The 26,215-nt window shown below is 48.5% G+C and overlaps 2 protein-coding genes across 4 annotated transcripts in view; both read left to right on the top strand.

Moving 5' to 3' along the window:
• Nucleotides 1-26,215, top strand: part of GBA2 (glucosylceramidase beta 2) — a 364,366-nt gene that overhangs the window by 240,424 nt on the left and 97,727 nt on the right. For all 3 annotated transcript variants that reach the window (XM_075573274.1, XM_075573185.1, XM_075573361.1), the window contains 4 exons: nucleotides 7,998-8,151; nucleotides 9,940-10,065; nucleotides 10,911-11,086; nucleotides 19,760-19,864. In XM_075573274.1, coding sequence (XP_075429389.1) covers nucleotides 7,998-8,151; nucleotides 9,940-10,065; nucleotides 10,911-11,086; nucleotides 19,760-19,864 — 561 coding nt within the window. The remainder of the gene's footprint in view (nucleotides 1-7,997; nucleotides 8,152-9,939; nucleotides 10,066-10,910; nucleotides 11,087-19,759; nucleotides 19,865-26,215) is intronic.
• Nucleotides 20,281-24,499, top strand: LOC142467992 (uncharacterized). The gene is made up of 2 exons (XM_075574054.1): nucleotides 20,281-22,184; nucleotides 22,443-24,499. The coding sequence occupies exons 1-2, from the start codon at nucleotides 21,612-21,614 to the stop codon at nucleotides 22,902-22,904; spliced, it is 1,035 nt and encodes a 344-aa protein (XP_075430169.1). The 5' UTR covers nucleotides 20,281-21,611; the 3' UTR covers nucleotides 22,905-24,499.

The following is a 26,215-nucleotide window of genomic DNA, read 5'->3' as shown; positions in this document are numbered from 1 at the left end:
TAAACACGTACATTTATATCCTAAACACGTACATTTATATCCTGAACACGTACATTTATATCCTAAACACGTACATTTATATCCTAAACACATACATTTATATATTAAACACATACATTTTTATAATAAACACGTACATTTATATCCTAAACACATACATTTATATCCTAAACACATACATTTATATCCTAAACACGTACATTTATATCCTAAACACGTACATTTATATCCTAAACACGTACATTTATATCCTAAACACGTACATTTATATCCTAAACACACACATTTATATCCTAAACACATACATTTATATCCTAAACACATACATTTATATCCTAAACACGTACATTTATATCCTAAACACGTACATTTATATCCTAAACACGTACATTTATATCCTAAACACACACATTTATATCCTAAACACATACATTTATATCCTAAACACATACATTTATATAATAAACACGTACATTTATATCCTAAACACACACATTTATATCCTAAACACATACATTTATATCCTAAACACATACATTTATATCCTAAACACACACATTTATATCCTAAACACGTACATTTATATCCTAAACACGTACATTTATATCCTAAACACATACATTTATATCCTAAACACATACATTTATATCCTAAACACGTACATTTATATCCTAAACACGTACATTTATATCCTAAACACGTACATTTATATCCTAAACACGTACATTTATATCCTAAACACACACATTTATATCCTAAACACATACATTTATATCCTAAACACACACATTTATATCCTAAACACATACATTTATATCCTTAACACATACATTTATATCCTAAACACATACATTTATATAATAAACACGTACATTTATATCCTAAACACATACATTTATATCCTAAACACGTAAATTTATATCCTAAACACATACATTTATATCCTAAACACGTACATTTATATCCTAAACACATACATTTATATAATAAACACGTACATTTATATCCTAAACACGTACATTTATATCCTAAACACGTACATTTATATCCTAAACACGTACATTTATATCCTAAACACATACATTTATATAATAAACACATACATTTATATAATAAACACGTACATTTATATCCTAAACACATACATTTATATCCTAAACACATACATTTATATCCTAAACACATACATTTATATAATAAACACGTACATTTATATCCTAAACACGTACATTTATATCCTAAACACGTACATTTATATCCTAAACACATACATTTATATCCTAAACACATACATTTATATAATAAACACATACATTTATATAATAAACACGTACATTTATATCCTAAACACGTACATTTATATCCTGAACACGTACATTTATATCCTAAACACATACATTTATATCCTAAACACATACATTTATATATTAAACACATACATTTATATAATAAACACGTACATTTATATCCTAAACACATACATTTATATCCTAAACACGTACATTTATATCCTAAACACGTACATTTATATCCTAAACACGTACATTTATATCCTAAACACGTACATTTATATCCTAAACACACACATTTATATCCTAAACACGTACATTTATATCCTAAACACGTACATTTATATCCTAAACACGTACATTTATATCCTAAACACGTACATTTATATCCTAAACACGTACATTTATATCCTAAACACGTACATTTATATCCTGAACACGTACATTTATATCCTGAACACGTACATTTATATCCTAAACACATACATTTATATCCTAAACACATACATTTATATATTAAACACATACATTTATATAATAAACACGTACATTTATATCCTAAACACATACATTTATATCCTAAACACGTACATTTATATCCTAAACACGTACATTTATATTCTAAACACGTACATTTATATCCTAAACACGTACATTTATATCCTAAACACACACATTTATATCCTAAACACGTACATTTATATCCTAAACACACACATTTATATCCTAAACACGTACATTTATATCCTAAACACATACATTTATATCCTAAACACGTACATTTATATCCTAAACACATACATTTATATCCTAAACACATACATTTATATAATAAACACATACATTTATATAATAAACACGTACATTTATATCCTAAACACGTACATTTATATCCTGAACACGTACATTTATATCCTAAACACGTACATTTATATCCTAAACACATACATTTATATAATAAACACGTACATTTATATCCTAAACACATACATTTATATCCTAAACACATACATTTATATCCTAAACACGTACATTTATATCCTAAACACGTACATTTATATCCTAAACACGTACATTTATATCCTAAACACACACATTTATATCCTAAACACGTACATTTATTTCCTAAACACATACATTTATATAATAAACACATACATTTATATAATAAACACGTACATTTATATCCTAAACACGTACATTTATATCCTGAACACGTACATTTATATCCTAAACACGTACATTTATATCCTAAACACGTACATTTATATCCTAAACACGTACATTTATATCCTAAACACGTACATTTATATCCTAAACACACACATTTATATCCTAAACACGTACATTTATATCCTAAACACATACATTTATATCCTAAACACGTACATTTATATCCTAAACACATACATTTATATCCTAAACACATACATTTATATCCTAAACACGTACATTTATATCCTAAACACATACATTTATATCCTAAACACGTAAATTTATATCCTAAACACGTACATTTATATCCTAAACACATACATTTATATCCTAAACACGTACATTTATATCCTAAACACATACATTTATATCCTAAACACATACATTTATATAATAAACACATACATTTATATAATAAACACGTACATTTATATCCTAAACACGTACATTTATATCCTGAACACGTACATTTATATCCTAAACACGTACATTTATATCCTAAACACATACATTTATATATTAAACACATACATTTTTATAATAAACACGTACATTTATATCCTAAACACATACATTTATATCCTAAACACATACATTTATATCCTAAACACGTACATTTATATCCTAAACACGTACATTTATATCCTAAACACGTACATTTATATCCTAAACACGTACATTTATATCCTAAACACACACATTTATATCCTAAACACATACATTTATATCCTAAACACATACATTTATATCCTAAACACGTACATTTATATCCTAAACACGTACATTTATATCCTAAACACGTACATTTATATCCTAAACACACACATTTATATCCTAAACACATACATTTATATCCTAAACACATACATTTATATAATAAACACGTACATTTATATCCTAAACACACACATTTATATCCTAAACACATACATTTATATCCTAAACACATACATTTATATCCTAAACACACACATTTATATCCTAAACACGTACATTTATATCCTAAACACGTACATTTATATCCTAAACACATACATTTATATCCTAAACACATACATTTATATCCTAAACACGTACATTTATATCCTAAACACGTACATTTATATCCTAAACACGTACATTTATATCCTAAACACGTACATTTATATCCTAAACACACACATTTATATCCTAAACACATACATTTATATCCTAAACACACACATTTATATCCTAAACACATACATTTATATCCTTAACACATACATTTATATCCTAAACACATACATTTATATAATAAACACGTACATTTATATCCTAAACACATACATTTATATCCTAAACACGTAAATTTATATCCTAAACACATACATTTATATCCTAAACACGTACATTTATATCCTAAACACGTAAATTTATATCCTAAACACATACATTTATATCCTAAACACGTACATTTATATCCTAAACACATACATTTATATAATAAACACGTACATTTATATACTAAACACATACATGTATATAATAAAAAAAAAACATACAAAATTACATACAAAACCGTCGCCGAATAGTTCATCTGTCAGGATGGGACTTGGAAGACAATGTTGAGGTTTCTCTTGTAATGGAATACAGTAGATGGAATAGATGAGGATACAAGGAGGTATGGAGGTAGAATGGGGGTGAGTGCGAGTTTGACAAGCAGTGAGATACCCATATTAAATACAGATAATACTAGAAAACTTCTAAAGACTAAACCAAGTGGGCTCAGAAAGGAAGGCGCAGATAAGATAATAGTACAGGCTGAAAAATAACTGAAATGCATGCTTGCTAATGCAAGAAGCCTGACAGATAAAATGGGGGAGCTTGAATTAATAGCTGCAAGGGAGCAGTGTGATATCATAGGCATTACTGAAACATGGTGGGAGGAAACTCATGACTGGACAGTTAATTTAGAGGGTTATTCTCTTTTTCGGAAGGATCGAATAATAGAAGGGGAGGTTGAGTATGTTTATATGTTAAACCAGATCTAAAACCTATTACAGGTAAACCCCGTTATAACGCGGTCCTCGGGGTCCACCCCGAGACCACCGCGTTAGTAAAGGGGTCGCGGGAAAAAAATGGCCGCCGCATCAGCGCATATTCACCCCGCGGGACAGGAGATGGGAGGGGGGATGCCCCTCCGGTCCCCGCTTCACCTTCTCCCCACCGTTGTCCCCGCTGCCTGCGCAGGAGGAGGGGGGGAGCATGTGTTGGTGCTGGTGTGTGTAAGTGTGTAAGTGTGTGTGAGTGTGTGTGAGTGTGTGTGAGAGTGTGTGAGAGTGTGTGAGAGTGTGTGTAAGTGTCTGTGAGTGTGTGTGAGAGTGTGTGTGAGAGTGTGCGAGCAGTGAGTGTGCAGTGAGTGTGCAGTGTGAGCAATGAGCAGTGTGTCAGTGTGTGCAGTGTGAGCAATGAGCAGTGTGTGTGCAGTGTGAGCAATGAGCAGTGTGTGCAGTGTGTGCAGTGAGTGTGTGCAGTGTGAGCAATGAGCAGTGTGAGCAATGAGCAGTGTGTCAGTGTGAGCAGTGTGTGAGCAATGAGCAGTGTGTGTGCAGTGAGCAGTGTGTGTGCAGTGTGTGCAGTGTGTGCAGTGTGTGCAGTGTGCAAAAAAAAAAATTAAATGTAATTTTTTTTTTTTTTTAAACGGGAGCCACAGGAAAACCGCATTATAACCGAATCGCGGTATAACAAGGCGCGTTATAACGGGGTTTACCTGTATAAGGGATGATGTCTATGAAGGGAATGATGAAAATGTTGAGACTTTGTGGATAGTAATTAGCAGCGGAGGTAAAAGTATAAAGAAAATGTTTGTGGGAATATGCTATAAACCACCAAATATCCGTGGGATTGAGGAAATTATCCAGACATAGACTGGGGCAATGAGATTCGTGTTACAACAAAAGGGAACAGGTTTTTGGGGGTGCTTAAAGACAATTATATGACCCAAATTATTGAGGAACCAATCAGGAGAGGGGCAGTTCTGGATTTGGTCATATCAAACAATGTAGAAGTAATAACAAATATTAAAGTCCTGGAACATTTGGGTAACAGTGATCATAACATGGTCTCATTTGAAATAAATTATCAAAAAACAGATTACTTGGGTTCAACAAAGACCTTAAACTTTAGTAAGGCAAATTTTAATAAACTGAGGTCTTACCTAGTAGTAATACAATGGGATTATGTTTTTGCAGGAAAATGTAGAAGATAAATGGGCAGTCTTTAAAACATTGTTAGAAAAGCACACTTATCAGTGTATACCCTTGGGTAATAAGTATAAAAGAAATAAGTCAAAACCAATGTGGCTAAATAAACAGGTAGGGGAGGAAATGGACAAGAAGAGGAAGGCGTTTAGATTATTTAAGTCAGAAGGGACAGAGACATCGTATCAGAATTATAAGGAATGTAACAAAAATTGCAAAAGGGCAATCAAATTAGCAAAAATGGATAATGAGAAAAGGATTGCAATAGAAAGTAAGGTCAACCCTAAAATGTTCTTTAAGTACCTTAATAACAAAAAAATGAGAAAAGAAAATATAGGACCCTTTCAGTGTGAGATGGGTAGGCAGATTATTGGAGATAAGGAAAAAGCTGAGGTATTAAACAAATTCTTTGCTTCTGTGTTTACCAGGGAAGAATCAAGTTCAATAGTTGTGCCGCAGGAGGAAGCCACAACCTCCATATTAATGAACAATTGGTTAACTGAGGAAGAAGTTCATAAGCGGCTTGAAAAAATTAAAGTAAATAAGGCACCGGGCCCCGATGGCATACATCCAAGAGTTTTCAAGGAGTTAATTTCAGTAATAGCCAAACCATTATATTTAATATTCAAGGACTCCATTTCCACAGGCTCAGTACCACAAGATTGGCCTAAAGCAGATGTGGTGCCTATATTTTAAAAGGGAGCTAGATCACAACCAGGGAATTACAGACCTGTAAGCCTGACTTCAATAGTGGGGAAGCTACTTGAAGGTTTAATACGGGATAATATTCAGGAATACCTAATGGAAAACAAAATGATTAATAATGTTCAGCATGGATTTATGACGGATAGATCATGCCAAACTAACCTTATTTGTTTCTTTGAGGAGGTAAGTAGGAATTTAGACCAGGGTAATGCAGTTGATGTGGTCTACTTAGATTTTGCAAAGGCTTTTGATACGGTTCCACACAAGAGGTTGGTGTACAAAATAAAGAATATTGGACTCAGTAATAATATATGCACCTGGATTGAAAACTGGTTAAAGGACAGACAACAGAGGGTTGTCATAAATGGAACTTTTTCAGGTTGGGCTAAAGTCATGAGTGGAGTACCTCAGGGATCGGTACTGGGACCCCTGCTTTTTAACTTGTTTATTAATGACCTTGAGGTTGGGATCGAGAGCAAAGTCTCCATCTTTGCTGATGATACTAAATTGTGTAAGGTAATAGAATCAGAGCAGGGTGTAATTTCTCTTCAGAAGAACTTGGAGAGACTGGAAACGTGGGCAGGTAAATGGCAAATTAGGTTTAATACAGATAAATGTAAGGTTATGCATTTGGGATGCAAGAGTAATAAAGGCGACATAAAAATTAAATGGGGATAAATTGGGGGAATCCTTGATGGAGAAGGATTTAGGAGTGCTTGTAGACAGCAGACTTAGTAATAGTGCTCAAAGTCATGCAGTGGCTGCAAAGGCAAACAAGATCTTATCTTGCATTAAACGGGCAATGGATGGAAGGGAAGTAAACATAATTATGCCCCTTTACAAAGCATTAGTAAGACCACACCTTGAATATGGAGTACAATTTTGGGCACCACTCCTTAGAAAAGACATTATGGAACTAGAGAGAGTGCAGAGAAGAGCCACCAAATTAATAAAGGGGATGGACAATCTAACTTATTAGGAGAGGCTAGCTCAATTAGATTTATTTACATTAGAAAAGAGGCGTCTAAGAGGGGATCTGATAACTATATACAAATATATTCAGGGACAATACAAGGAGCTTTCAATAGAACTATCATCCCACGGGCAGTACAAAGGACTCAGGGCCATCCCTTAAGGTTGGAGGAAAGGAGATTTCACCAGCAACAAAGGAAAGGGTTCTTTACAGTAAGGGCAGTTAAAATGTGGAATTCATTACCCATGGAGACTGTGATGGCAGATACAATAGATTTGTTCAAAAAAAGGTTGGACATCTTTTTAGATGGGAAAGGTATACAGGGATATACCAAATAAGTATACATGGGAAGGATGTTGATCCAAGGTTTAATCCGACTGCCAATTCTTGGAGTCAGGAAGGAATTAATTTTTCCCCTTAATGAGGTTTTTTGTTTGCCTGCCTCTGGATCAATAAGTATAGATATAGGATAAAGTATCTGTTGTCTAAATTTAGCATAGGTTGAACTTGATGGACGTACGTCTTTTTTCAACCTCATCTACTATGTAACTATGTAACTCTAACTAGGTAACTATGTCACTTGTTCCCTCACAGGTCCCAGCACCCCGACAAGTAAAGGACAGAAGACTGCAGCAGCGCTGGCAGCGGGGTGCAGGGTGACCCCAGGTGGGCGCGGGACGCTGGAGTTCTGCCTGAGCTGGGATATGCCCAGGATACGCTTTGGGGCTGGAGAAAGAGAGCATTGCAGGTAACGTGTTACCCCACTGACGTCACAGTGCACGGGACATACCTCCCTTATGTGTCACTGTCACGGTGTAAGGGTCATACCTCCCTACTGTTTAACCCTGCAGGTGCAAATATAGACTTTCCTAGCTTCTATGGCATAAAACAAAGTTTTTAGGTTGACCGGGACTTAGCCCGAAATGTCCCGGAACTCAAATCGGTATGAAGTTCCACTCGCCACCGCTGTATATGCTCCGGAGGGCTTGAAATAGCTCGACCGCGACTTAGCTCCAAATGTCCTGGAACTAAAATGGCCTTGCAATCTCCGCCGCGGCCGCCACGTTCTATCCCTCATAAAGTGGGACTATTTCTCCCAGAGCATCTTTTGGTGGATTTAAATTTGCCGCTGCTGTCTTGGCACTCAGAATCTCAACTCCGGATTGGCTGAGGGATTCTTATAGTATTTCAGAGCTCATTCATGAAATACTGCAGCCAATCCGAGTGTGGGAAAATTCCTACCAGCCAATCAGAGTGTTGCCAGTCTCCTGAAGCCGGGCAAGCATGCATTCGGATTCTGACAAGGGCATGCGCCAACCTGGCACCTCTGTCACTTGTCAAGAAGGAGTCACCCACTGACTTCGGCTCCTCACAGTCTTGGCTGGGGCAAATGGTGGTCCGATGACTTCCATTCACCCCAGGACATGAGTACTTGAGGCTTACTCCGGTACTCCACTAACTTTCACACTTGGCAAACTCTGAGGCTTTCATGTCCGGGACCCGAGCAGACTTGGTGGCACCAGGATTGGCAGCCACATGGTCTATCGGAACCACGGACCTGGAAGTCCCCAGCTCATATACTGTGCACAAGCATATGTACTTTTACACACACTGTGTAATAAAATATATCTTATACATGTACTTCTTCTAAGTCTTCTGGTTATGGGAATAGAATAAGAACCTGCACATTTTATTCTTGCTGGCCATATTCCCCACACACTGAAAACTGGACTTAGACCTTTTTTTAAAACCCTCGCAACCTCATGTATGGTTGGAGTACCCCCAGAACCTCTATACTGTTTCTGGGTAACTGGGGATCCCTCTGTTACTGGGGGACCCTGCGACAGTTCTGGGGATACCTTACACTCCTATTCCCCATTTATCTTTCTGGTCTGTGGTGAAGCATGGAGTCCTAGCGGTGAGTCGTACAAGCGTTTTCAAGGAGGGATTTTGGCTGGAGCTTTGTGCCTATATGTACCCGGGATTCCGACATGATTTCCGGGTACATTTCTGGGACTTCCAGCAACTCTGGATCCCAACTATCTAGGCACAATCTGGCAAGACTTTCTCAGCAAAAACCCCCTTGAAACTTATAGCCCAGCAATCTCTGCTTGCTGGCACTCCTCCCCCCCCCCCCTCGCCAGCGATCTCTGCTTGCTGGCACTCCTCCCCCCCCCCCCAGCGATCTCTGCTTGCTGGCACTCCCCCCCCCCCCAGCAATCTCTGCTTGCTGGCACTCCCCCCCCCCCCCCCAGCAATCTCTGCTTGCTGACAGCCCTGGAAAGGTAAAAACACACAAAAATACTCTATTGTCGCATAATTACATACATTGCAGGTACAATACACAGGTTCAAGAGTTTACACTCTAAAACCACAAGTATGGATCAGAGGTAACAAAACGGGCTTGATACCTTTATTGTGAGCCTGGTTACTCCCTCACCGTCACAATACCTCCTTACTGTGTCACCCGGGAGGGGTCATACCACCCACTGTGTCACTCTACGAGGGTCATACCTCCCTAATTGTTTCCCTGCAGACGTTACACAAGGTTTTTCGGAAGTCAGGGTGATGCGGCCCCCAGTCTGTGTCACTACGGTCTGAACCACTACGAAGACTGGGAGCAGAAAATAGAGACCTGGCAGGGACCTATACTGCAAAATGGGTAACTACTAATGATTGGGGTAGGGAAGGATGGGAGGTACCAACAGTGAGGGAGAGAGGATGGGAGGTACCAGCAGTGAGGGAGAGAGGATGGGAGGTACCAACAGTGAGGGAGAGAGGATGGGAGATACCAACAGTGAGGGAGAGAGGATTGGAGGTACCAACAGTGAGGGAGAGAGGATGGGAGGTACCAACAGTGAGGAAGAGAGGATGGGAGATACCAACAGTGAGGGAGAGAGGATGGGAGAGACCAACACTGAAGGAGAGAGGATGGGAGATACCAACACTAATGGAGGCTGGAAGATATCAACACTGAGGGAGGCTGGGAGATACCAATACTGAGGGAGGCTGGGAGATACCAATACTGAGGGAGGCTGGGAGATACCAATACTGAGGGAGAGAGGATGGGAGATACCAACACTGAGGGAGAGATGATGGGAGATAGCAACAATGAGGGAGAGATGATGGGAGATACCAACAATGAGGTAGGGAGGATGGAGATACCAACACTGAGGGGGAGATAATGATAGAGAAGCACAGTGAAGGGGAGGAGGATGGGAGATACAAACACTGAGGATGGGGAAAGAATGGGAAATACCAACGCTGACTGGGGGAAGGGAGGAGGAAACTAACACTGAGTGGGGAGTTACCGACCGAGGAGGAGACGTGCCAACACTGGGTGGGGGAGGGGTGGTAGATTCCAAAACTGAGCTTTGGTGAAGGAGAGGGGAGATTCCAACACTGAGGGGCGAAGGGTGAAGAAATCCATAATCTTTAAAATGAACTCTCCTCTTATATGATTAATCACCCCTCAGGTTTAACCCCATCCTCTCCCCTCCCCCACAGAGATCTCCCGCCCTGGTATAAGTCTGCTCTGTTTAATGAGCTCTACTTCTTGGCGGACGGAGGGACAGTCTGGGTTGAGGTTCCCAGTGACGATGACCTTCTGAAGACTGGGTCCGGGGAACTGCTTGGAATGAAGAGCCTCCTGCAGGAATATGGGCGCTTTGCATACCTAGAAGGTGACAATCCATGTGCATCAATGTGACACAAGAAAGCTGCAGCCTATAAAGACTCTCATGTCCGGGGGATCTATGACCCATCCAATCTCTCCCATCTCCGGGGGATCTATGACCCATCCACTATCTCCCATCTCCTTGGGAACTGTGATCCATCCAATCTCTCCCATCTCCGGGGGAACTGTGATCCATCCACTGTCTCCCATCTCCGGGGGACTGTGACTCATCCAATCTCTCCCATCTCAGGGGGAACTGTGATCCATAAATTCTCTCCCATCTCAGGGGGAACTGTGACCCATCCAATATCTCCCATCTCAGGGGGAACTGTGACCCATCCAATCTCTCTACCACCACCAGGGGAACTGTGATCCATCCACTCTCTCCCATCTCAGGGAGAACTGTGATCCATCCAATCTCTCTCCCATCTCAGGGTGAACTGCGATCCATCCAATCTCTCCCATCTCAGGGAGAACTGTGACCCATCCAATCTCTGCCATCTCTGGGGGAACTGTGACCCATCCAATCTCTCCCATCTAAGGAGGAACTGTAACCCATCCAATCTCTCCCATCTCAGGGAGAACTGTGGCCCATCCAATCTCTCCCATCTCAGGGGGAGCTATGACCTATCCAATCACTCCCATCTCCGGGGGAATTGTGATCCATCTAATCTCTTCCATCTCAGGAAGAACTGTGACCCATCCAATCTTTCCCATCTCCGGGGGAGCTGTGACCCATCCAATCTCTCCCATATCCGGGGGAACTGTGACCCATCCAATCTCTCCCATCTCTGGGGGAGCTGTGACCCATCCAATCTCTCCCATCTCTGGGGGAACTGTGACCCATCCAATCTCTCCCATCTCTGGGGGAACTGTGACCCATCCAATCTCTCCCATCTCTGGGGGAGCTGTGATCCATCCAATATCTCCCATCTTAGTGGGAATTGAGATTCATTCAATCTCTCCCATCTCAGGGAGAACTGTGACCCATCCAATCTCTCCCATCTCCGGGGGGAACTGTGACCCATCCACTCTCTCCCATCTCTGGGAGAACTATGACCCATCCAATCTCTCCCATCTCCGGCAGAGCTGTGACCCATCCACTCTCTATCTCACCTCCGAGGGAACTGTGATCCATCCAATCTCTCCCATCTCTGGGAGAACTATGACCCATCCAATCTCTCCCATCTCCGGCAGAGCTGTGACCCATCCACTCTCTATCTCACCTCCGGGGGAACTGTGATCCATCCAATATCTCCCATCTCAGGGGGAACTGTGACCCATCCAATCTCTCTACCACCACCAGGGGAACTGTGATCCATCCACTCTCTCCCATCTCAGGGAGAACTGTGATCCATCCAATCTCTCTCCCATCTCAGGGTGAACTGCGATCCATCCAATCTCTCCCATCTCAGGGAGAACTGTGACCCATCCAATCTCTGCCATCTCTGGGGGAACTGTGACCCATCCAATCTCTCCCATCTAAGGAGGAACTGTAACCCATCCAATCTCTCCCATCTCAGGGAGAACTGTGGCCCATCCAATCTCTCCCATCTCAGGGGGAGCTATGACCTATCCAATCACTCCCATCTCCGGGGGAATTGTGATCCATCTAATCTCTTCCATCTCAGGAAGAACTGTGACCCATCCAATCTTTCCCATCTCCGGGGGAGCTGTGACCCATCCAATCTCTCCCATATCCGGGGGAACTGTGACCCATCCAATCTCTCCCATCTCCGGGGGAGCTGTGACCCATCCAATCTCTCCCATCTCTGGGGGAACTGTGACCCATCCAATCTCTCCCATCTATGGGGGAACTGTGATCCATCCAATCTCTCCCATCTCCGGGGGAGCTGTGACCCATCCAATCTCTCCCATCTCTGGGGGAACTGTGACCCATCCAATCTCTCCCATCTCTGGGGGAGCTGTGATCCATCCAATCTCTCCCATCTCTGGGGGAGCTGTGATCCATCCAATCTCTCCCATCTCCAGGGGAACTGTGATCCATCCAATCTCTCCCATCTATGGGGGAACTGTGTCCCATCCAATCTCTCCCACCTCCGGGGGAACTGTGATCCATCCACTCTCTCCCATCTCTGGGAGAACTGTGATCTATCCAATCTCTCTCCCATCTCTGGGGGAACTGTGATCCATCCACTCTCTCCCATCTCCGGGAGAACTGTGATCCATCCAATCTCTTTCCCATCTCTGGGGTAACTGTGATCCATCCAATCTCTCCCATCTCCGGGGGAGCTGTGACCCATCCAATCTCTCCCATCTCTGGGGGAACTGTGACCCATCCAATCTCTCCCATCTCTGGGGGAGCTGTGATCCATCCAATATCTCCCATCTTAGTGGGAATTGAGATTCATTCAATCTCTCCCATCTCAGGGAGAACTGTGACCCATCCAATCTCTCCCATCTCCGGGGGGAACTGTGACCCATCCACTCTCTCCCATCTCTGGGAGAACTATGACCCATCCAATCTCTCCCATCTCCGGCAGAGCTGTGACCCATCCACTCTCTATCTCACCTCCGAGGGAACTGTGATCCATCCAATCTCTCCCATCTCTGGGAGAACTATGACCCATCCAATCTCTCCCATCTCCGGCAGAGCTGTGACCCATCCACTCTCTATCTCACCTCCGGGGGAACTGTGATCCATCCAATATCTCCCATCTCAGGGGGAACTGTGACCCATCCAATCTCTCTACCACCACCAGGGGAACTGTGATCCATCCACTCTCTCCCATCTCAGGGAGAACTGTGATCCATCCAATCTCTCTCCCATCTCAGGGTGAACTGCGATCCATCCAATCTCTCCCATCTCAGGGAGAACTGTGACCCATCCAATCTCTGCCATCTCTGGGGGAACTGTGACCCATCCAATCTCTCCCATCTAAGGAGGAACTGTAACCCATCCAATCTCTCCCATCTCAGGGAGAACTGTGGCCCATCCAATCTCTCCCATCTCAGGGGGAGCTATGACCTATCCAATCACTCCCATCTCCGGGGGAATTGTGATCCATCTAATCTCTTCCATCTCAGGAAGAACTGTGACCCATCCAATCTTTCCCATCTCCGGGGGAGCTGTGACCCATCCAATCTCTCCCATATCCGGGGGAACTGTGACCCATCCAATCTCTCCCATCTCCGGGGGAGCTGTGACCCATCCAATCTCTCCCATCTCTGGGGGAACTGTGACCCATCCAATCTCTCCCATCTATGGGGGAACTGTGATCCATCCAATCTCTCCCATCTCCGGGGGAGCTGTGACCCATCCAATCTCTCCCATCTCTGGGGGAACTGTGACCCATCCAATCTGTCCCATCTCTGGGGGAGCTGTGATCCATCCAATCTCTCCCATCTCTGGGGGAGCTGTGACCCATCCAATCTCTCCCATCTCTGGGGGAACTGTGACCCATCCAATCTCTCCCATCTCTGGGGGAGCTGTGATCCATCCAATATCTCCCATCTTAGTGGGAATTGAGATTCATTCAATCTCTCCCATCTCAGGGAGAACTGTGACCCATCCAATCTCTCCCATCTCCGGGGGGAACTGTGACCCATCCACTCTCTCCCATCTCTGGGAGAACTATGACCCATCCAATCTCTCCCATCTCCGGCAGAGCTGTGACCCATCCACTCTCTATCTCACCTCCGAGGGAACTGTGATCCATCCAATCTCTCCCATCTCTGGGAGAACTATGACCCATCCAATCTCTCCCATCTCCGGCAGAGCTGTGACCCATCCACTCTCTATCTCACCTCCGGGGGAACTGTGATCCATCCAATCTCTCCCATCTCTGGGAGAACTGTGACCCATCCAATCTCTCCCATCTCCGGGGGAACTGTGATCCATCCAATCTCTATCTCACCTCCGGGGGAACTGTGATCCATCCACTCTCTCCCATCTCCGGGAGAACTGTGATCCATCCAATCTCTCTCCCATCTCCGGGGGAACTGTGACCCATCCAATCTCTCCCATCTCAGGGAGAACTATGACCCATCCAATCTCTCCCATCTCCGGCAGAGCTGTGACCCATCCACTCTCTCCCATCTCCGGGAGAACTGTGATCCATCCAATCTCTCTCCCATCTCAGGGGGAACTGTGATCCATCCAATCTCTCCCATCTCAGGGAGAACTGTGACCCATCCAATCTCTCCCATCTCCGGGGGAACTGTGATCCATCCAATCTCTGCCATCTCTTGGGGAACTGTAGTAATGGGAAAAACACCTATACCGCACAGGAGAGAGAAAGACAAAAACAGAACATAGTGTGCTGTGTACAATATAGATTGATACTCCCTGCTGTAAATAGATGCACTTACAAGATAACAATTCACATCAAGCAGAGTAAGTAACCTTAGCTGGATATGTTGTTAGAGAGAGAATCCATGTCACCAGACTTCACTCGGCTCCTCTGTGAAGATGCAGATGCTGGGCTCGGTCTGGAAAGATCTTCCTCCCCTATAGAAGCTTCCTCCCCTATAGAAGCTTCCTCCCCTATAGAAGCTTCCCCTGAACTGCTCGGCTCAGCTGGGCTCCCAGAATGGATATTAGAAAAAGGATAAGGAAAAAAGAGAGAGACGGGGTGTACACACGTAAAAAAACAGATTTATTCGAACTTAAAACCATCAAGGCTATATCCACAGGAAGAACTCCGCAAATCCGCTATGCCCTGCAATAATCTCTCACCACTTCAAGAAAAACACCTGCGTCTCTTTCACCGTTTCACCGCGCAATCAGAGTTTGGCGTGTCACTTTGGAGCACTCGGCTTTTGAGAGGCGACGGTCCGCGTCCCTCTCCGCCGTTACCTCCGTGCACACCGAAATACTTCCGCGTCACGTGAGATCTTCTACTCGCGTCTCGCGAGATCTCAAAAGATACTCACAGGGAATCCCCAGTCACGATTGCTCGAACTCCACGGCTTCACCTCGTACTCCACATATCCCAGCCTACTAGTTTCGCCGTCGGCTTTGTCAGGGGCATGTGTTGGAGCTGCTAGCCCTGTCCCTAAATATACCCTTACTCTATAATAAGGCTAATGGGCAAGCAAAATCTATAAGCAGATACACCTGACACACACACACACACACACACACACACACACACACACACACACACACACACACACACACACACACACACACACACACACACACACACACACACACACACATATAAATACACACAATGATCCATAAAATGGTACAAAAAACATTTATCATAATGATCAACATATATAATATAAAATGCAATTAACAAATCTGAGATATACTAAAACATCACAGAATTAAACACAGCTAGCAATAATTGATATTGAAATATCAATTCCACACAAATGCTTAAAAAAAATTATACCAAGTCAAATTCATTCCTTGAGGTGCTAATGTTTCTAACTTATAATTCCATGTTGTTTCTAACCGGTTTATTGGTAAAACTCTGTCACCCCCCCTCTGTCACCCCCCTGATAACTGATTTGCTTGGACAGGTCAATACCAAAAAACTTGATGCCGGCTGGATCCCTATTGTGATACAATTTAAAGTGGTCGGAGACACTATATGTCTCCAAACCTGTCCTGCTATTCCTAATATGTTCGGACATACAGTACTGTACGTGTTTTACATTTTCTTTTCGTCCTGCAAACATAATATTTATTACCCTCCCTGCTCCCTGTCTCCCACCAGCGCACCCCCTGCTCCCTGTCTCCCACCGGCGCACCCCCTGCTCCCTGTCTCCCACCGGCACACACCCTGCTCCCTGTCTCCCACCGGCACACCCCCTGCTCCCTGTCTCCCACCGGCACACCCCCTGCTCCCTGACTCCCACCGGCGCACCCCCTGCTCCCTGTCTCCCACCGGCACACCCCCTGCTCCCTGTCTCCCACCGGCACACCCCCTGCTCCCTGTCTCCCACCGGCGCACCCCCTGCTCCCTGTCTCTCACCGGCGCACCCCCTGCTCCCTGTCTCCCACCGGCGCACCCCCTGCTCCCTGTCTCCCACCGGCGCACCCCCTGCTCCCTGTCTCCCACCGGCGCACCCCCTGCTCCCTGTCTCCCACCGGCACACCCTCTGCTCCCTGTCTCCCACCGGCACACCCCCTGCTCCCTGTCTCCCACCGGCGCACCCCCTGCTCCCTGTCTCTCACCGGCGCACCCCCTGCTCCCTGTCTCCCACCGGCGCACCCCCTCCTCCCTGTCTCCCACCGGCACACCCCCTGCTCCCTGTCTCCCACCGGTGCACCCCCTGCTCCCTGTCTCTCACCGGCGCACCCCCTGCTCCCTGTCTCCCACCGGCACACCCCCTGCTCCCTGTCTCTCACCGGCACACACCCTGCTCCCTGTCTCCCACTGGCGCACCCCCTGCTCCCTGTGTCTCACCGGCACACCCCCTGCTCCCTGTCTCCCACCGGCACACCCCCTGCTCCCTGTCTCTCACCGGCACACACCCTGCTCCCTGTCTCCCACCGGCACACCCCCTGCTCCCTGTCTCCAACCGGCACACCCCCTGCTCCCTGTCTCCCACCGGCGCACCCCCTGCTCCCTGTCTCCCACCGGCACACCCCCTGCTCCCTGTCTCCCACCGGCGCACCCCTTGCTCCCTGTCTCCCACCGGCGCTCCCCCTGCTCCCTGTCTCCCACCGGCGCACCCCCTGCTCCCTGTCTCCCACTGGCGCTCCCCCTGCTCCCTGTCTCCCACCGGCGCACCCCCTGCTCCCTGCTTCCTGTCTCCCACCGGCACACACCCTGCTCCCTGTCTCCCACCGGCGCACCCCCTGCTCCCTGTCTCCCACCGGCGCACCCCCTGCTCCCTGTCTCCCACCGGCGCACCCCCTGCTCCCTGTCTCCCACCGGCACACACCCTGCTCCCTGTGTCTCACCGGCACACCCCCTGCTCCCTGTCTCCCACCGGCACACCCCCTGCTCCCTGTCTCCCACCGGCGCACCCCCTGCTCCCTGTCTCCTACCGGCACACCCCCTGCTCCCTGTCTCCCACTGGCGCACCCCCTGCTCCCTGTGTCTCACCGGCACACCCCCTGCTCCCTGTCTCCCACCGGCACACCCCCTGCTCCCTGTCTCTCACCGGCACACCCCCTGCTCCCTGTCTCCCACCGGCACACCCCCTGCTCCCTGTCTCCCACCGGCACACCCCCTGCTCCCTGTCTCCCACCGGCGCACCCCCTGCTCCCTGTCTCCCACCGGCACACCCCCTGCTCCCTGTCTCCCACCGGCGCACCCCTTGCTCCCTGTCTCCCACCGGCGCTCCCCCTGCTCCCTGTCTCCCACCGGCGCACCCCCTGCTCCCTGTCTCCCACCGGCGCTCCCCCTGCTCCCTGTCTCCCACCGGCGCACCCCCTGCTCCCTGCTTCCTGTCTCCCACCGGCACACACCCTGCTCCCTGTCTCCCACCGGCGCACCCCCTGCTCCCTGTCTCCCACCGGCGCACCCCCTGCTCCCTGTCTCCCACCGGCGCACCCCCTGCTCCCTGTCTCCCACCGGCACACACCCTGCTCCCTGTCTCCCACCGGCGCACCCCCTGCTCCCTGTCTCCCACCGGCGCACACCCTGCTCCCTGTCTCCCACCGGCGCACACCCTGCTCCCTGTCTCCCACCGGTGCACCCCCTGCTCCCTGTCTCCCACCGGCGCACCCCCTGCTCCCTGTCTCCCACCGGCACACCCCCTGCTCCCTGTCTCCCACCGGGGCACCCCCTGCTCCCTGTCTCCCACCGGCGCACCCCCTGCTCCCTGTCTCCCACCGGCACACACCCTGCTCCCTGTCTCCCACCGGCACACACCCTGCTCCCTGTCTCCCACCGGCGCACCCCCTGCTCCCTGTCTCCCACCGGCACACACCCTGCTCCCTGTCTCCCACCGGCGCACCCCCTGCTCCCTGTCTCCCACCGGCGCACCCCCTGCTCCCTGTCTCCCACCGGCGCACCCCCTGCTCCCTGTCTCCCACCGTCACACCCCCTGTTCCCTGTCTCCCACCGACGCACCCCCTGCTCCCTGTCTCCCACCGGTGCGCTCCCTGCTCCCTGTCTCCCACCGGCGCACCCCCTGCTCCCTGTCTCCCACCGTCACACCACCTGTTCCCTGTCTCCCACCGACGCACCCCCTGCTCCCTGTCTCCCACCGGTGCGCTCCCTGCTCCCTGTCTCCCACCGGCGTACCCCCTGCTCCCTGTCTCCCACCGTCACACCCCCTGTTCCCTGTCTCCCACCGACGCACCCCCTGCTCCCTGTCTCCCACCGGTGCGCTCCCTGCTCCCTGTCTCCCACCGGTGCGCTCCCTGCTCCCTGTCTCTCACCGGCGCACCTCCTGCTCCCTGTCTCTCACCGGCGCACCTCCTGCTCCCTCTCTCTCTGGGGCGCTCCCTGCTCCCTCTCTCTCACCGGCACACCCCCTGCTCCCTCTCTCTCACCGGCACACCCCCTGCTCCCTCTCTCTCACCGGCACACCCCCTGCTCCCTGCGTCTCCCCGGTACGCTCCCTGCTGTCTGCCTCTCCCCGGTACGCTTCCTGCTCCCTCTCTCTCACCGGTACGCTCCCTGCTCCCTGTCTCTCCCCGGTACGCTCCCTGCTCCCTCTCTCTCACCGGTACGCTCCCTGCTGTCTGCCTTAAGCCCTTTCTTCCCAAATCACTCTCATCCATGTGCTCCCTCTCTCTACACAGGGCAGGAATATCGCATGTACAACACGTATGATGTGCATTTCTACGCCTCCTTTGCACTCATCATGCTCTGGCCACAGCTGGAAATCAGTCTGCAGTATGACATGGGTGAGTGTCACAGGGTGACAGCAGTATGACATGGGTGAGTGTCACAGGGTGACAGCAGTGTGACATGGGTGAGTGTCACAGGGTGACTGCAGTGTGACATGGGTGAGTTTCACAGGATGACTGCAGTATGACATGGGTGTGTGTCACAGTGTGACTACAGTATGACATGGGTGTGTGTCACAGGATGACTGCAGTGTGACATGGGTGAATGTCACAGGATGACTGCAGTGTGACATGGGTGAATGTCACAGTGTGACTGCAGTATGACATGGGTGTGTGTCACAGGATGACTGCAGTGTGACATGGGTGAATGTCACAGTGTGACTGCAGTATGACATGGGTGTGTGTCACAGGATGACTGCAGTGTGACATGGGTGAATGTCACAGTGTGACTACAGTATGACATGGGTGAGTGTCACAGGATGACTGCATATTACTTAAATGTTATCAAGCCGCTTATGAACTTCTTCCTCAGTTAACCAATTGTTCATTAATATGGAGGTTGTGGCTTCCTCCATGGGCAATATTATTGCAATTGATTCCTCCCTGGTAAATACAAAGGCAAGTAATGTATTTAATACCTCTGCTTTTTCCTGATCTTCAATGTGTTGCAAAAGACAGAAAAACACCCCCAAGAAGGGCTGCAGACGCATTATATGTGACGCCTTGTTTTTCTGTCTTTTGCATAGTTTCAGGGGTGTTGGGACACCCCCAAGAAGGGCTGCAGACGCATTATATGTGATCTTCCCACAATTAAGGTTGAACTTTTTTGATTACATTATCACTGTGCACTGCACATTGTTTACTGTGTTTCACTAATTATTAGCTGCGCACTAAATCACTTATTCTTCAATGTGTTGCCTGCGTATCTCACTGTAACGGAATGAACCCTGTCTCAATCAGGCTTCTCTAGAAAACCTCCGTGGTCTGAGGAATCTAGCAGGGAGCTGGTTAATTGCAGCTAAAGACAATTAACCAGTGCCCACCTGGTTAATCAGACCCATGTAAAAAGCTCCTGCTGAGAACTAACCAGGAGACCCTTGAGCACACAGGATGACTGTGCGCTGATATCAAGATACCAAGGGAACAGACCTCTCTTCCAGGGTGCAGCAAACCCAGGAACCTACCAGAGGCTGGCCCCTCAACAAACACCCATCCAGACCCAGAGACTGGCCTGAAGGGCCGCCTGCTTTGAGATACCTCTTGAGACTTTGGGGTGATAGGTTGGTAAGGGACTTTTCCTCCCAGCCTTGCAAATAGGGGCTGGGGAAGTGAGTTAGCCCTTACACAGGGACAGGCTGTTTGATTATTTGTGTGTGCTGTATATTGTTTAATGGGACAGACTGAATAAAGCCATGTTTTAATTTCCCAAATGCGTCTCGGTGTGTGTAGCTCTGTACATGTCTCTTACATATGGTGTCAGAAGTTGGGATGAGAGATGGCCCTTGAATTTCAAAGGGACCCCGGAGACTGCCTGGGAAAAATGTTTGTGCTTTTGCTGCATACAGTTCCTGCAAACAGCCTGAGGCACAAAAGCAAAGAACAGCAGTGACCAGAATTACAGGGCTGCACACCCAGGCAGGAAATCTACGCTGCACTGGAGAAAGTCACACGCCACAGTGTGACTGGGGGGACTGCCACAGACCGTGACCCACTCAAGGGACTGATGCTGTGACCAGAGTCTTCCCCACCACTTGTGGGAAAAAAAATCCTGGGTTTTTAAAAGTTAAGTACAGACTCTGCGAGAATGGAGAAGAAAATGTGTTCCTGGTGTAAAGAGCCCGGCCACACGGAGCAGTGTCCTTCAGGACTTATTCAGGGCGACGAGGGTGTGGTCCTTGGAAAAGGGCAGCAGCCAGAGGAATATTGTTTTCAACAAGCCCAGCAACTGCAGCAACAAGCCCAGCAACTGCAGCAACAAGCCCAGCAACTGCAGCAGCAAGCCCAGCAACTGCAGCAGCAAGCCCAGCAACTGCAGAAGCAAGCCCAGCAACTGCAGCAGCAACAAGCCCAGCAACTGCAGCAGCAAGCCCAGCAACTGCAGCAGCAAGCCCAGCAACTGCAGCAGCAAGCCCAGCAACTGCAGCAGCAAGCCCAGCAACTGCAGCAGCAAGCCCAGCAACTGCAGCAGCAAGCCCAGCAACTGCAGCAGCAAGCCCAGCAACTGCAGCAGCAAGCCCAGCAACTGCAGCAACAAGCCCAGCAACTGCAGCAGCAAGCCCAGCAACTGCAGCAGCAAGCCCAGCAACTGCAGCAGCAAGCCCAGCAACTGCAGCAGCAAGCCCAGCAACTGCAGCAGCAAGCCCAGCAACTGCAGCAACAAGCCCAGCAACTGCAGCAGCAAGCCCAGCAACTGCAGCAGCAAGCCCAGCAACTGCAGCAACAAGCCCAGCAACTGCAGCAAATGCAGCAACTGCAGCAACAAGCCCAGCAACTGCAGCAGCAATCCCAGCAACTGCAGCAGCAAATGCAGCAAATGCAGCAGCAAGCCCAGCAACTGCAGCAGCAAGCGCAGCAACTGCAGCAGCAAGTCCAGCAACTGCAGCAACAAGCCCAGCAACTGCAGCAACAAGCCCAGCAACTGCAGCAGCAAGCCCAGCAACTGCAGCAAATGCAGCAACAAGCCCGGCAACTGCAGCAACAAGTCCAGCAACTGCAGCAGCAAGTCCAGCAACTGCAGCAAATGCAGCAACAAGCCCAGCAACTTCAGCAAATGCAGCAACAAGCCCAGCAACTGCAGCAACAAGCCCAGCAACTGCAGCAGCAAGTCCAGCAACTGCAGCAGCAAGCCCAGCAACTTCAGCAAATGCAGCAACAAGCCCAGCAACTTCAGCAAATGCAGCAACAAGCCCAGCAACTGCAGAAACAAGCCCAGAAACTGCAGAAACAAGCAACGCGCTGTGGTCACAAGGACAAGAAAAAGTCTACAGAGACGCCTGTGAGAGCTTCAAACTCTGCAAGCAATGTCTGCCCACCTGTGGGACTACCAGCTGGGGTTCTAGCGAATACAGAGAAAATCACTGCAATAGCGCCTCCCTAGGTCAGGGGGTAGAATACACCTGACACCACCAAACTGGAGGGCAAAATGTGTTGTTCCTGTACTGAACTCCGCCACAGGGAAGAGTGTCCCTTCCGGTCCTACGAGGACGAGGCGGAAGATATATCTGATGTGGCCCCCGAAACGAGTCAGATCCACAAAACACCCTTCGGATGGTGAATGTGCCTAAACTCGGTACGCACAGAAAAAACAGGTCTCTATGACCCCAAATATTCCTGACAGCTACTGCAACTAAAACCTGGCAGATACTGTGAAACTACTAAAGTTTGACACAAAGAAGGGGGCCCCAATATCCCTGATTGGACGGAGTCGTCCAAAGCAAAAAGAAAGGGGGTTCTGCACTTAGCATGGAAGGCTCAGACACGTCCGCAGACCCGCAGAGAGAAAGGGGGCAGAGGTGCCCTGCACCCTCGCACAAGTGGAGAAAATCACCCCGCGGGTGACAGATTAACCAGGGGGCCCAAGGCAGAAGAAGGGTCTGTCTGGTGCTGACAGTAAGAACCCTCAAACTGATCCAGGGAAGCAGAGACGGAACCAGTGAGTGACGATCCCTTGACCAGCCCTGAAGATGCCCTGCAAGCTGCCCGGCAGGACTGGGATCTCCTCTGTAAGCGATCGGAACGGGAGATGGAAGCCAACGCCAAGCTTCAGGGTGGTCTGCTCACACTCGCCTTTGACTGTGTGACTGTGATGAACCGAGCGTCACTTACATCGTGACTTATGCCGCGTTTATAGTGCCAGCGACGCGACCGATGACGTCGCCACTGGCGAAAGTTAAACTTTATTTTTAAGTGACACTGCTGGCGACAAGGCCGATGACGTCACCAAGGAGGAGGGCAGCGCTGTGTGATTGGTTTAGACACACGTACATGTGGCTACTGTCTCTAATTTAACTGGCTTCAAAAGGCCTTAGAAGACCTTACAACTGAGCTGAAAACGGTGAGCACTATTATTACCACCATGGATAAAAAGCAGAGCAAGTCTGACAAAATGATTGCTAACCTGAAACAGACGTATGAGGCGGCACTGACTGAGATTAGAGTCTCTCAGCAAGAGGTTTGCAATTGCCATAGAGAGTTGGAAATTTTGCAGAATGAGGCTCATACTCTCCTCAACTTATAGCTAAACGTCTCACGCCAGGAGACCTGGAGTCTCCACTCAGAAGTATGTAAATGGGAGGAGGACTAAGAGGAGGCCCTGAATATTATAGAGACTGTAAAAAGAGAAAATGCAAGTCCGAAAGAGGAAAATTCTGATTTGACTGTGAAAGGAATGAAAAGCTGCATGAGCTTGCGACAATGACGAAAGTATTTGAACAAGAGAAGTTAGAAGTACTGGAGTAATGCACACAAGCAGAGCACATACTGCAGAGCCATCTACAATATCTGCGTACGCACCGCCAGAATGCCGAGGAGAAGCAGCGAACTCTGCAGGAAGAAACTCTGCGGGCCGCTAAAGAAGTACCAGTGCTGCAGGAACAACTGATTACCCAGTGTCCCCCTGCAGAGCAGCGGGAGGAACTGAAGGATACCCTGAGCATCACCACAGCATCTCTGTGGGACAATTTTAGAGGCCAGGTGACTTGGTACAAGAGGGTGCTGCAGGGTGACACGGGGTGTGTGTGTTATACAGTCTCTCCCCCTCTAGCCGCGGCGGTGCTGCAGGGTGACACGGGGTGTGTGTGTTATACAGTCTCTCTCCCTCTAGCCGCGGCGATGCTGCAGGGTGACACGGGGTGTGTGTTATACAGTCTCTCTCCCCCTCTAGCCGCGGCGGTGCTGCAGGGTGACACGGGGTGTGTGTGTTATACAGTCTCTCTCTCCCTCTAGCCGCGGCGGTGCTGCAGGGTGACACGGGGTGTGTGTGTTATACAGTCTCTCTCCCTCTAGCCGCGGCGGTGCTGCAGGGTGACACGGGGTGTGTGTGTTATACAGTCTCTCTCTCCCCTCTAGCCGCGGCGGTGCTGCAGGGTGACACGGGGTGTGTGTGTTATACAGTCTCTCTCCCTCTCTAGCCGCGGCGGTGCTGCAGGGTGACACGGGGTGTGTGTGTTATACAGTCTCTCTCCCTCTAGCCGCGGCGGTGCTGCAGGGTGACACGGGGTGTGTGTGTTATACAGTCTCTCTCTCCCTCTCTAGCCGCGGCGGTGCTGCAGGGTGACACGGGGTGTGTGTGTTATACAGTCTCTCTCTCCCTCTAGCCGCGGCGGTGCTGCAGGGTGACACGGGGTGTGTGTGTTATACAGTCTCTCTCCCTCTAGCCGCGGCGGTGCTGCAGGGTGACACGGGGTGTGTGTGTTATACAGTCTCTCTCTCCCCTCTAGCCGCGGCGGTGCTGCAGGGTGACACGGGGTGTGTGTGTTATACAGTCTCTCTCCCTCTCTAGCCGCGGCGGTGCTGCAGGGTGACACGGGGTGTGTGTGTTATACAGTCTCTCTACCTCTAGCCGCGGCGGTGCTGCAGGGTGACACGGGGTGTGTGTTATACAGTCTCTCTCCCTCTCTAGCCGCGGCGGTGCTGCAGGGTGACACGGGGTGTGTGTTATACAGTCTCTCCCTCTAGCCGCGGCGGTGCTGCAGGGTGACACGGGGTGTGTGTGTTATACAGTCTCTCTCTCCCTCTCTAGCCGCGGCGGTGCTGCAGGGTGACACGGGGTGTGTGTGTTATACAGTCTCTCTCTCCCTCTAGCCGCGGCGGTGCTGCAGGGTGACACGGGGTGTGTGTGTTATACAGTCTCTCTCCCCTCTAGCCGCGGCGGTGCTGCAGGGTGACACGGGGTGTGTGTGTTATACAGTCTCTCTCCCTCTAGCCGCGGCGGTGCTGCAGGGTGACACGGGGTGTGTGTGTTATACAGTCTCTCCCCCTCTAGCCGCGGCGGTGCTGCAGGGTGACACGGGGTGTGTGTGTTATACAGTCTCTCTCCCCCTCTAGCCGCGGCGGTGCTGCAGGGTGACACGGGGTGTGTGTGTTATACAGTCTCTCCCTCTAGCCGCGGCGGTGCTGCAGGGTGACACGGGGTGTGTGTGTTATACAGTCTCTCTCTCCCTCTAGCCGCGGCGGTGCTGCAGGGTGACACGGGGTGTGTGTGTTATACAGTCTCTCCCCCTCTAGCCGCGGCGGTGCTGCAGGGTGACACGGGGTGTGTGTGTTATACAGTCTCTCTCTCCCTCTAGCCGCGGCGGTGCTGCAGGGTGACACGGGGTGTGTGTTATACAGTCTCTCTCCCTCTAGCCGCGGCGGTGCTGCAGGGTGACACGGGGTGTGTGTGTTATACAGTCTCTCTCTCCCTCTAGC

This window comes from Ascaphus truei, chromosome 1 (genome assembly GCF_040206685.1).
Source record: "Ascaphus truei isolate aAscTru1 chromosome 1, aAscTru1.hap1, whole genome shotgun sequence".
Lineage (NCBI taxonomy): Eukaryota > Metazoa > Chordata > Amphibia > Anura > Ascaphidae > Ascaphus > Ascaphus truei.
Note: the sequence above shows the minus strand (reverse complement) of the source record. Positions and strands in the feature narration are given on the sequence as shown.

What these genes read in the sequence shown, in the direction of transcription:
- LOC142467992 (XM_075574054.1), top strand. Translation starts at nt 21,612, where the DNA reads ATGGAGAAGAAAATGTGTTCCTGGTGTAAAGAGCCCGGCCACACGGAG. An exon ending in AAGCCCAGCAACTGCAGCAA is followed by an intron (nt 22,185 to 22,442) that starts CAAGCCCAGCAA and finishes CAACAAGCCCAG; the next exon opens with CAACTGCAGCAGCAAGCCCA.